Source organism: Fukomys damarensis, unplaced genomic scaffold, assembly GCF_012274545.1.
Source record: "Fukomys damarensis isolate Sample0158 unplaced genomic scaffold, DMR_v1.0_HiC HiC_scaffold_17, whole genome shotgun sequence".
Classification (NCBI taxonomy): domain Eukaryota; kingdom Metazoa; phylum Chordata; class Mammalia; order Rodentia; family Bathyergidae; genus Fukomys; species Fukomys damarensis.
The window spans coordinates 69951563-69962999 of record NW_022900929.1 but is presented as its reverse complement, the minus strand read 5'-3'; the positions used below and the strand labels follow the sequence as shown (position 1 = coordinate 69962999).

Below are 11437 nucleotides of genomic sequence, written 5' to 3'. Positions count from 1 at the left end.
TTTTTTTTTTTTTGTACCTGGGATTGAACTCGGGTCCTTGCGCTTGCAAGGCAGGCCACGGAACTGCTGAGCTAAATCCCAGACCCCCAGTCTAAAGACTTTTATGTTCAAGCGGTAAGATGTTAAAACCAGTTTTCTCTGGAAACTTTTATACTTTCCTCTTTATTCCTCGGAACCAGTTATAAGGCTATTTCAATGGACTAATGGAGTGATCTGAAGTAGGGTAGTGGGAATGAACAAAACAGTTAGTACTGATTCTATTTTCTAGAATTCTTTCAAGTCATTTATTTTTCAGTTCATTTTGTTACTGTTGGAGCTTGTTTTTTTTTTCAGTACAGGGTCTCAATAAAATGCCTAGGCTGGCCTGGAGCCTGTGATGCTTCTGCCTCAGCTTCCCAAGAGCTGGGATTACAGACATACACAGCTGTGTAAGTTTTTAATTTAGAAAAGTGGTGGCGATCCAAGAATGGTGATGCACATCTTGAAGCTATTTGGAGGCTAAGACAGGAGAACTGCGAGGTTCTGGACCAGCCTCAGCAACTTAGTGAGATCCTGTCTTGAAAGAAAGAAAGGAAAAAAAGAGAAGAGAAAGATGTGAGAGAAAAAGGGCCAAGCATTTAGCTGAGATCTCCCTGCTTCAATCCTCAGTATGGCAAAAAAAAAAGTGCAGACAGAAACAACAAATTTCTAGTCCAACTCCAAAAGCAAGAAATTAAAAAATCAAGACAAAGAGTATGTGAAGGCTATTCCAAAACTTATAAAAGCTGAAGCTGGTTTGTCCCAAAGCAATTCTTAATGTTTAGTGAATATCGTTCCATACTGCAGAACACAAAGTGGTGTAACAGTTGTATATCAAGTGCTCATTTGAAATGCACGGGACCAGAAGTGTTTCAGATTTCAGAATTGTTTTCCAGATTTCAATTATATGTATATACAACATGCACTATCATGGGGATGGGACAAAATTCTTTCATGTTTTCTATCTACTGTGTACAGAGCCTGAAGGTAATTTCATGCAATTACTGTACTTGTAGCAGGCCTGCAGTTTGACTGTGACCCGTCCCAAGCCAGTGTGGAATCTTCTAGTTGGGGCATCCCATCAGCACTCATGAAGTTGCAGGTTTTGAATTAAGGGTGCCCAACCTGTACATAGTTTAAAACTAAAGTTTCCACTGTCATTTAGAATATTAATACTCCAAAGTTTCTGTTTTGGCATACAGAAACTCAATTTTTGCTCTGTGGATATAACTTCACGATAGAGCTTCTACTTAGCATGCACAAAGCTCAGGGTATAATCCCCAGTACCGAGAGGAAAAAAGAGCTGGTTGATGTGCTACAACCCTGTTGTCGCAGCATTCTGGGAAGCTGAGGCAGGAGGATTTCTTAGCACCTTAGCAAGACCCTGTCTCAAAAAAACAAAACAAAACAAAAAAACAACAACTAGGATGTAGTTCAACATAAAGTTTGGGTTTAATCCCCAAGACTGCAAAAATGAATAAAATAAATATAAAATATAACCATAACCCTACAACCCATACTGCAATATGAGTAAGTTAACCCCGCAATATTATTTGGCTTTAATGAAATCAAAGTTTTCAAGTTAAATGACTTAATATTAGCCCAAATCCATTCCTCTACACAAAAGCACAGCAGCAGGAGGCTTTCCTGTCTCTATGCTGACACTGTTAACTCCTAATGAATCCCTGACTGAGCTGGAACTGAAATTTCTATGGTATGACATTATTTGAACATATCTGAGGAATTTACATAACAGGATAAAGAACAGAAGTAAGAGGTAATAGGTGCTTCAGTACCACCCATATTATCCACTAAGACCACAGTGTGGGCAACAGAGTGCAGGTTCATGGTAGCAGTTCCTTGAATGAAACTCTGTAGACAAAATCTTCCACAAATACAGGTTTTTGCAGTATCCAAATCTTGACAAAGATGGAAAGGAATGACATGAAAGGCATATGGAATCCTATTGGGGAAAAAAAAATGTATGTTACTAGATGAAACAGAACTTCATGTTTAAGTACAAGAATTACTAGGATACTGAATTATGAAAAAAAGAAAATTATTTCCCTCAGGGGACTCAGTATATCATTTTCCTAAATGGTAAGAATGGGACAAATGTTAGAAGGTGAGGCAATAGGATCACAAGTTTAAATCCAGTCTGGGTAACTTAGTGAGACCTTATTTCAAAATAAAAGATGGGCGGGGGGTTGGGAGTTTGGCTCAGTGGTTCTGCCGCCTGCCTCACAGGCCCAAGGGCCCAAGTTTGATCCCTAGTACCAAAAAACAAAACAAAATAAAAAGGGGGGAGGGCTTGTGGGTATCACTCAATGCAAAGGTCCTGGGTTTAACTCTCAGTACCTGCCCCAAAAGCCTATGATATACTATACTATCATCTTAAAAAGGGTCTGTACCAGTGATAGTGAACTTTTGAGAGCTTGCAATGACGTGAACAGCCTGCTGTGGCATGTGTGCCTTAGGTTCACTGCCATTGATCTATACCAATCCATAAAGTACTTTTCAGCAGGAGCACTTTCATGATCTATATTTCTCATCTATATCATCTAAAAGTAACTCTACAGCTAATGTAACACTGATTGATCTCTTTGACAGAAAAGCAAATTTATACAACCAATAAATATTGAGAACTTTTAAAGATGGGCACTGTTCTAGGCATTTGTATTTATGGTCACTCAGTGGGTAATTACTTCTTACTTAGGGGCAAGTGCCTTAAACCAATGGTTCTTTACTTGATCTTACTTAAAAGGCCAAGAAGCAATCAAAACCTGTGGTTTTGACATTGTGGGCCCCTGACCAGCAGTATGACTTGGGAACTTGCTAGAGATGCAAGTCCTTCAGTTCCACCACACTTCCTCCAATTTTGCAGACCAGCAATCTTTCTATTGATTGATTGGCTTTTCTTTTTTTTTGGTACCAGGATCAAACTCTAAATCCCCGGTCCCAATTGATTGGTTTTCTGAGGCAGTGTCACTATGTTGTTCAGGCTGGCCTTGAACTCCCTATATAGCCTAGGCTGGTCTTGAACTTGCAGCGATCCTCCTGCCTCAGAGTGCTAAGATTACAGGCCCGCACCATTACACCCAGCAGTATATCCTATTTGAAATATAATCTCCCTACCAATTTATAGCACTCAGTAACTGTTTTCTACCTGAGCTTTCATACCTATGTGAAAGCATGAACAAAACAAGTAACTAGTTTCTCAAGAAACAAATTCTACCTGGGCCTGTGGGCACTCACCTGTAATCCCAGTACTCGGGAGGCTGAGGATCATTGTGAGTTCGAGACCAGCCTGGACCACATAGTAAGTTTCCAGGTCAGTCTCAACCACATAGTGAGACCCTGTCTCAAAAAACCAAAAACCACCACCACCACCACCACCACCAACAAAAAAAAACAAAAGAGAGAACCAACAGCTACTCAATCATCCTATATGACAAATGCTTTGACTTCATATTACCTCATTTATCTTCACAACTGTATAAAGTAGGTGGTATTTCTATTTCACAGATAAGAAAATTTAATCTAAGAGGTTACTGAGTTCAAATCCAGCCTCAACTACATACCAAGAACCCATCTCAAAGTACAAGAAAATTCCATGAAAAACAAAGAATTTGCTAAAGTCATTATGATGAGGCAAACACTCCAACTAACTCCAAACACTGTACTCTAGCATGATGCCAAATCGGAGTTCTCAAACTTCAGGGTGTGGTATCAGCTAGCTGTGCCCAGCTCTCAGGTTTTGATTCTGGAGATCTTGGGTATGGTCACAAACCTCTATCTCTAACAAGCTCTGAGTGATGTGGTAGCTGCTCAGGGAATTATACCTTGGGGACAATGCCATTCATCGAACAATTTATTAAGTGTTTACTACACACTAGAAGCAGGGGCACCATAGGAACCCTGGGACAGTGATGGCGAACCTGTTAAGAGCTTTCAATGGTGCTGTAGCATGAGGGCCATGGGTTCGCCAACACTGCCCTAGGGAAATAGTGCAGAATAAAACAAAGTTTAGCCATCTCAGATCATACATTCTAGTGGTAAAAACTGACAGCAACAAAATAAAAGTTAAAATAAAAATGTAAGGCTAGGCAATATTATGACCAAAAAAACCAAAACAAAAGAACTCACCAAAAAAAAAAAAAAAAAAAAAAAACCCACCCAAAACCGAAACAATCAAGCCCTGTAGTAAGACCCTTTTGGAATGACATCTGGGTAGAAAACTGAATGGAGCAATGAGATTTCCTGGAGGAAAATTATTCCAGGCAGAGGTTAGAAATATCAAGAAGACCATGGTGTCAGAGGACACATGTGAAAAAGAATTCCAATGTGTTTTGTATATGTACCAACTCCCCATGATGAATGCAATCATTATGCACTGAAAACATGTACTACTAATGATAAAAATCCTACATAAAACAAAATACAAATTAAGCCAGGCATGGTAGGGTGAGGCTAGAGGATCTGAGTTTGAGGCCAGCTTGGGCTGTACAGTGAGTTCAAGGTGAACCTGAACTATACAGACTGTATCAAAATATGAAAATACCGAAAAAGTCAGCCAGCAGAGCAAGGAGTCAGGTTGGACACAGCATTGGGAGTTTTCTCAGACTGTGACTATTAATGACTTTGATGAGATAAGAGGATGCTACCCAAGCACATTTTATGACTATGATAGCCTTACCTATTATATAGTATGGTTCGTGCAGATAATTCCAATAAACTTAATGGCACTTGTAGTTTTATAATTGGAAGGGCTTTAGGTTGTTCAAAAGTATTTCCAAAAAGATCCAAGTACTCAAGAGATAAATTTTTAAATTCACTAGGCAAAACTGGAAGCTTATTTCGAGCTGCTGACAAAAAACGAAGATTTTTTAACTGTCCTATCTTGAAAGGAAGTTGGATCAATTCATTATCATCTATCTTTAAATCGTTAAGTTCTTGGAGCTGGCTAAACTGAAGAGGAAGTGCTTTGATTTTGTTCTTGCTAAGATCCAGCCTTCGAAGTGACTTCTGGAGTGTAGACTGACAAAAGGCCACACTGAAAGACTCTAAGCAGTTGTCACTCAGGTCAAGTTCTTGAAGCTGTATGAGATCTCCAATTGTAGCAGGAAGGTTTTTTATGTGGTTATGACTCAAGTCTAATTTCACAAGGTTTTTTAAAGAAAGCATTCGTGTGTCAAATCGGACGAGACCACAATAAGAAGTCTGAAGATGTTCCAGGGAATATGGAAAGTTCTTGCTTAAGGGATATTGTTTTTTGCATGTGATAACCATTTTAGTTTTAAATTTTTCAAATTCTGAAGTCTTCACTGGTATGAGTGTTGAAAGTGATGTGTTGACATCACAGCCTCTATGAGCCAGTCTCACAGCTGAAAGGAAACCCTTTAAACTGCTGGAATTAGCCTAAGAAAATAAAAATTGATACAATTATAAAGACCCTTTAAGATAATGCATTCGGGCTAGTTCTTCCCATAGCAAATACTATATATAGTCCTCTAATAGGAACACAAAACAAAACAAAAAAACATGTACTATAGTTCCGCAGTATACAGAAAGTGACATAACTATTGATTGAAACTGGCTGTAAAACAAACTTTTTAATATTTTATTTGATCTAAATTTCTACTTTAAGTTTCCCAAAAAAGGTATGTTGAGGATCCATATTCTAAATGATACTGTTCAAAGAGAGAATCCCGATACAATAAAAATAAGGAAGGAAGGCAGTAAAGATTCTTCCTAAGATCTGGGTTAAAGATCAATTGACCCAAATCCTCAGTGCCTCTGAAATAGGCCAGGTTTTCTTTTTTGGTACTGGGGATTGCACTCAGGACCCTGCACTTGCAAGGTAGGTATGGTGCCACTGAGCTAAGTCCCTGGCCCACCAGGTTTTCTGAATACTACAAAAGGCCCAGGGTAACTTTCATAAAACACCAGGAGCTTTGTAGAATGACCCTTCTCCAAAGCAACAAAGGAGAAATCACTGATTAAATGGCATTTGAATTAAATCATCAGTAGAAATAGCTACTACTTCAAGGATACTTTAGAAGTTTCCTAAAGTTTAAAAGTGAAGGATGAGTAAATTTTCAGGAAGCTGGGAAATTAAGTATGTAATCGTGTTTCGTTGGAATGTGGGAGCTACGCACAGGACAAGATTGGAGGTACAGTACAGTATTACGATAGATTGTGAATGAGCTTGGATGGTAAGGGCTGGCTATGGGATATCACTGAAGGATTCTGAGCATGAGACTTATACGACAAAAGCAAAATACTCTGGCAGTAGTATACCCAATGACCAGGAGTGGAAAGTCTGAAGGCCTGGGTCAAACAGTTAAAGGAGGGAACAGTGGCTTATAGATGGTGATGTCACCCACAACAGTGGAGCTATGGAAATGAAAGGCAGGCAAGGTAGAGAACAGGCAGAGGACTGAAATAAAGCCTGTATTTCAGGGATAGAAAAAATGTTTCTAGAGATAGGAGACAAATAAACAGCAAAGAAAACTGAAGGTAAACCAGGATACTGCCCTACCACGAAAACCAAGAAAGGAATAAGTTTTATTAAGGAAAGGGTGATCACTAGTGTTAAGTTATACAGAGTACAAAAAGAATGAGAAATAACAGCACTGTGACTGGCAAATAATGAGATCACTCATTTTTAGGAGATTACTGGGGATTTAGGGTATTACTGGGGATTAAATCCAGAGCCTTCAAATGAGCTACAACCCCAAGTACCCTCCTCCTCCTTTGTGAGACAGGATCTCGCTTTGTAGTTCAGGCTAGCCCTGAACTATATAACCCAGGCTACCTTGAACTCCTGCCTCAGCTTCCTGAGATCTTTTTATTTTTTAGTTTTTTAGTACTGGGGATCGAACCTAGGACCTTGCACTTACAAGGCAGGTGGTGGGACCACTGAACTAAATCCCTGGCCCCTTTTTATTTTTTAGACAGGGATTTTATGAGTTACTATATTGCTTAGGGTGGACTTGAACTTTCCTGCCTCAGTCTCCCATGGTGCTGGACTACAGGTGTGTACCACTAAGGAATATGAGATTACTGATCTTCCAGGTAGTGTTTCGAATAAACCAATAAAAATAAAGGTCCAAAGACAGAGCATGAAATCAGAGGCAACAGAATCAGTTTTGTCGTTCCAGAAATATATTTATTTCATTTTACTATCACACTTTTGACATTTATTCATTTATTTCAGTATTAGGCTTCATATATGCTAGGTAAGCACTCTATCACTGAGCTACATCCCAGTCCACTTTTTTATATTTTGAGACAAGCGGAACTCAAATTTGTAATAATCCTGCTTCAGCCTCCTGAGTAATTAGAATTACAAGTGTGCATCACTACATACAGCTGTATCTTAGTTTTTAAAATAGTAAGATCTCAGTTTGTTTTTAGATAAAGTGGTTAAGATGAAGATCAAGAAGAAAATGAATTCAGGTGTGGTGGAACATGCCTGTAATCCCAGCAATCTGGAAGCCTGAGGCAGGAGGATTGACAGTTTGAACCCAATCTGGGAAACTCAGCAAGACCTTATCTCAAAACATATTTTTAAAAAGGATGGCGGAGTGGGTCAGGGATTTAGCTCAGTCATGCCGTTGCCTGCCTTTCAAGCGCAATGTCCTGAGTTTGATCTCCAGTACAAAAAAAAAAAAAGTACAGGGGATGTGCCAGAGAGTTCAGGGTAAGACCATCCTGACGCTCCTCCCTGGGCACAGAAACAAACCCAGTTTCCCTCCCCATTCTGGGAGCCTAACCAAAGCAACCTCTGCTCTCTTAGGAAGTGCAGGATATACAAGGATATATGGGAAGCCACTTCTGTACCACTGTCTCTTCAACACACCCACAAGTCTGTCCCTGGTCAGCTATGTGTGATATCAGGGTATCTGAACAGCTTTCTTCTTTAAAGAATTAAAAGAACCATACCACAGTGACATATGCTCACCCATGTTTATAGCGGCACAGTTTGTAATAGCTAAAACTTGAAACAGCCCAACTGCCCATCCACTGGAGACTGGATAAAGAAGACATGGCTTTTTATTAAAATGGAGTACTACTCAGGCATAAAGAATGAGAAACTGGAGCGGATGCACATTGAGGCCACATTCTTAAGTGAAATTAATAGGACACACAAGTGTTAATACAGAATAGTTTCTCTGGTATGAAAAGCTAAAAGTGTAAATAAGGATCAACATTTACAATTGATATTGTGTAATAGGAAGAAAAGGTCTAAAGGAGTAGGGGAGATGGGAAGGGTGGGGGAAAGGTAAGAAGGGAAAAGAAAAAATATGAGAAAAGCAAAAAAAAAAGGAAACAAAGTCTTTGTAAATAGGGAAGGGTTGAGGAGGAAAGGGAAGGTAGGGGAATGGGGAAAAAATAAGAACCAAGATATATAATGTCAAGGTATAAGATGCTAAAGATGAATGTAACTGTATTGTATACCTAAAATGTATCGATAGGGCCTGGGATTTAGCTTAGTGGTGCTGCTGCCTGCCTCACAAGTGCAAGGTCCCAAATTTGATTCCCGGTACCAGGAAAAAAAAAAAAAACAAAAAACAAAAAACAGGGCCAAGCAACTGATTTATGTATGTATGTATCCATTCATTCATAGATACAGTCTTGCTATGTTCGTTTGTTCGTTCATTCTTTGACTCTTACTATGTAGTTCATTCATTCATTCACTGATCCATCCATAGAGACTTACTATGCAGCTCAGCCTGCCTTGAACTCATGGCAATCCTCCTGCTTCAGTCTCCTGAATGGTAAGATTACAGGTGTGCACCACAATGCCCAAGGGTTGCTGTTTCTAATATCATACCTTACTTAGACAGATATCCACAGGAGGTTCCTTTAACCGGACAGTGGCCTTCCCTTCATCCACAAATTTAGTGAAGAATTGCTCAATGTTCTCCTTTAGCTGCTTAAAACCAACAGGAAAAAAAAGGACAAAAGTAATATTGTTATTCAGTACTTATTACAGTCAGATTTTGGTTTGGCTTTGAATCCTGAAGTCTGGGTGTTTTAGTTTTGTTTGGTTGATTTTTTTGGCAGGTGAATAGTTACATCCTCTATCTAACTTTCAGTATATTATTGCCAGATTCCTTTTCTGAGAGCAGATTTCCATGTTTCTGGATAATGTCTCTCCTTTCCTATTCCGAGCTACTCATACTACCAAGAGCTGCAATACTAATTTGCTTTCATAGCCTCAGTCCGTTAGTTTGGGATGGACATACACTCCTTAACAGTAGAACTCTTGTCTCAATTACTACTGAATCCCCAGAACTACAAAAACGACTGACACAATCTTTTCCATGACAGATACTGCTTCTGCTTTCATTCAACAACTACTGAGGAGCCACTATGTACCAGGAACCTTGACAGGGCTTTGGGATATAGTGTTGAAAAAGACTGGCCTGGTAACTGTGCTTACAGAGTTGATAATTTGATGAAAGTTATTAAACAAATAATTTGAGGCCAGCCTGGGCTACATAGTGAGTTCAAGACCAGCAAAACCTTGTCTCAAAACAAAACAAAACACAACCACGGGGTCGAGGATTTAGCTCAGTGGTTCTATCGCCTGCTTTGCAAGCACAAGGTCCCGGGAGTTCAATCCCCAGTACCAAAAAAAAAAAAAAAAAAAAAACCCAAAAAAAAACCAAAAAACAACACACAACAATTTAGATTTTATCCTAAGAACAATAAAATCTAGGAAAAGAATTTTAATCCCCAACACCTGTTATCCCAGCCCTGGGGAGGCTACAGCAAGATAATGCAAGTTTGAGGGAAACCTGGGATATATACCAAAACCCTGTAAAAAAAAAAAAAAAAAAATCAAAACTACATGAAGCTATAACTCAGTGGTATAGAACTTGCCTAACATGTGTGGGCTCTGGGTCCCCAGTATCAAAACAAAAATAAAATCCAAATTCCTTCTAACTACAATGTCAAGCTGGAAGTCTGAAGGAGAGGTGGATGGGATTGGGGCGGGACAGTGGTAGAAGTAAAGGGAGCCCTTAAGAGATGTGTATACACATCCCTAAGTGGATACACACTGAGGCCATACTCATTTTTTCTTGATACCAGTGATCGAACTTAGGTCCTTACACTTGCAAGGCAGGCAGCAGAACCACTGAGCTAAATCCCTGGCTCGGACGCCATACTTTAAGTGAAATTAATAAGACACATGAGTAAATCCCAAATCTGGCGTGAAAAACTAAAACTGTAACTAAGGATCAAAATGTATAATTGATATTGTGTAATAGGAAGGAAAGGTCTGAAAGAGTAGAGGAAGTGGGAGGAGTACGGGAAAGATAAAAAGGGAAACAGGGAAACAATACCTTTGTAAACAGGAACAGGTGGAGGAGAGGAAGGGAGGGCTGGGAATGGGGAAAAAAAATAAGAATCCAGGCAAGTAATGTAAAGGTTCAAGATCCCAATGATGAATGTAACTATTGTATACCTAAAATGTACCAATAAACTTAATACATAAAAAAAGAGAGAGACTAGCCAGGGCGCTGGGGGCGCCGTCTCAAAAATAAATAAACAAAAAATAAACACACACACACAAACAAACACACACACACATATGAATGGATTCCATGAAAAGAGGAGAAAATTAAGACTTTCAATTACTTACAATAAACATAAGGTGAATGAGATAGGAAGATCTTTTTCAACTAAATATTTACCGTGGAATATAACATGCAAGGGAAATAATGCCCGGGAGTTGTATAAAACTCAAGTCAAATGTCAGGTGCAAGGAATTGTTCCCTCGACTTTGTACTGCAGGTTTACAAATTGTCTGGTAACGGAGAAAGGTATTTGAGGAATCCCTATTTTAAATACTTTATTTCAACTTCTAACAGTCTCTACAAAGTTTGCCACGGCCCTATTGGTACTCTTTCCAAGTTGACAGCTGCCTCACTTGCAGTTGTTTCACACAGGCTGATACTGCAGAATAATCAAAGAGCGCGGTTTCTTTGTAACCCTGAACAGCAAAGCTGTAAATTCCGAGTCGCAGAGATGGGCAAGAAAAAGAACTCCAAAATGACCTTTAAAGCTTGCTTCCTTGGGATGGAAGGAAGTCGCGCTGAGCCCTAGGGCCGGGGTGGCGTGGAGCTCAGGGGCGGCCCCTGCCCGGTCCCGGAAGAACCCGTACCTGGTAGCGGGTCCCGCGCTTGTCCTTCACCGTAGAGATGAGGAGGCAGGCGGAGTGCGGGCCGGCCCGCTCGCCCCTCTCTGGGGGCCGCAGCTGACACAGGCTCACCACGGCACGGGCGCCCTTGCCCCGGTTCCTCAGCCCCAACGTTGGCAAGTGCCGGCTGACCACCTCCACCTCGCAGTGCAGCCTCATCTCCCCGGCGAACCGCCACCCTAGCCACCGCGCTTTCAAACTTCC

At 40.2% G+C, this 11437-nt stretch overlaps 1 protein-coding gene across 2 annotated transcripts; it reads right to left on the bottom strand.

Moving 5' to 3' along the window:
- Positions 1-1466: 1466 nt before the first annotated feature.
- On the bottom strand, positions 1467-11431 carry Lrr1 (leucine rich repeat protein 1). Of its 2 annotated transcripts, XM_010632603.2 has the most exons (4): positions 11198-11431; positions 8858-8956; positions 4715-5436; positions 1467-1981 (listed from the first exon to the last, which is right to left on the bottom strand). In XM_010632603.2, exons 1-4 carry the CDS (start codon positions 11390-11392, stop codon positions 1741-1743), a joined length of 1257 nt encoding a protein of 418 aa, XP_010630905.1. In that variant the 5' UTR covers positions 11393-11431; the 3' UTR covers positions 1467-1740. The 2 variants fall into 2 exon arrangements, with proteins under 2 accessions (XP_010630905.1, XP_010630906.1); XM_010632604.2 differs by lacking the exon at positions 4715-5436.
- Between the last annotated feature and the right edge of the window lie 6 nt (positions 11432-11437).

Coding starts and splice junctions, on each gene's coding strand:
- Lrr1 (XM_010632603.2), bottom strand. CDS start 11,392: ATGAGGCTGCACTGCGAGGTGGAGGTGGTCAGCCGGCACTTGCCAACG. Junction 8,957..11,197: donor AGCGCGGGACCCGCTACCAG/GTACGGGTTCTT, acceptor GGTTTTAAGCAG/CTAAAGGAGAACATTGAGCA. Junction 1,982..4,714: donor CGAACCATACTATATAATAG/GTAAGGCTATCA, acceptor TTTCCCCAATAG/GATTCCATATGCCTTTCATG.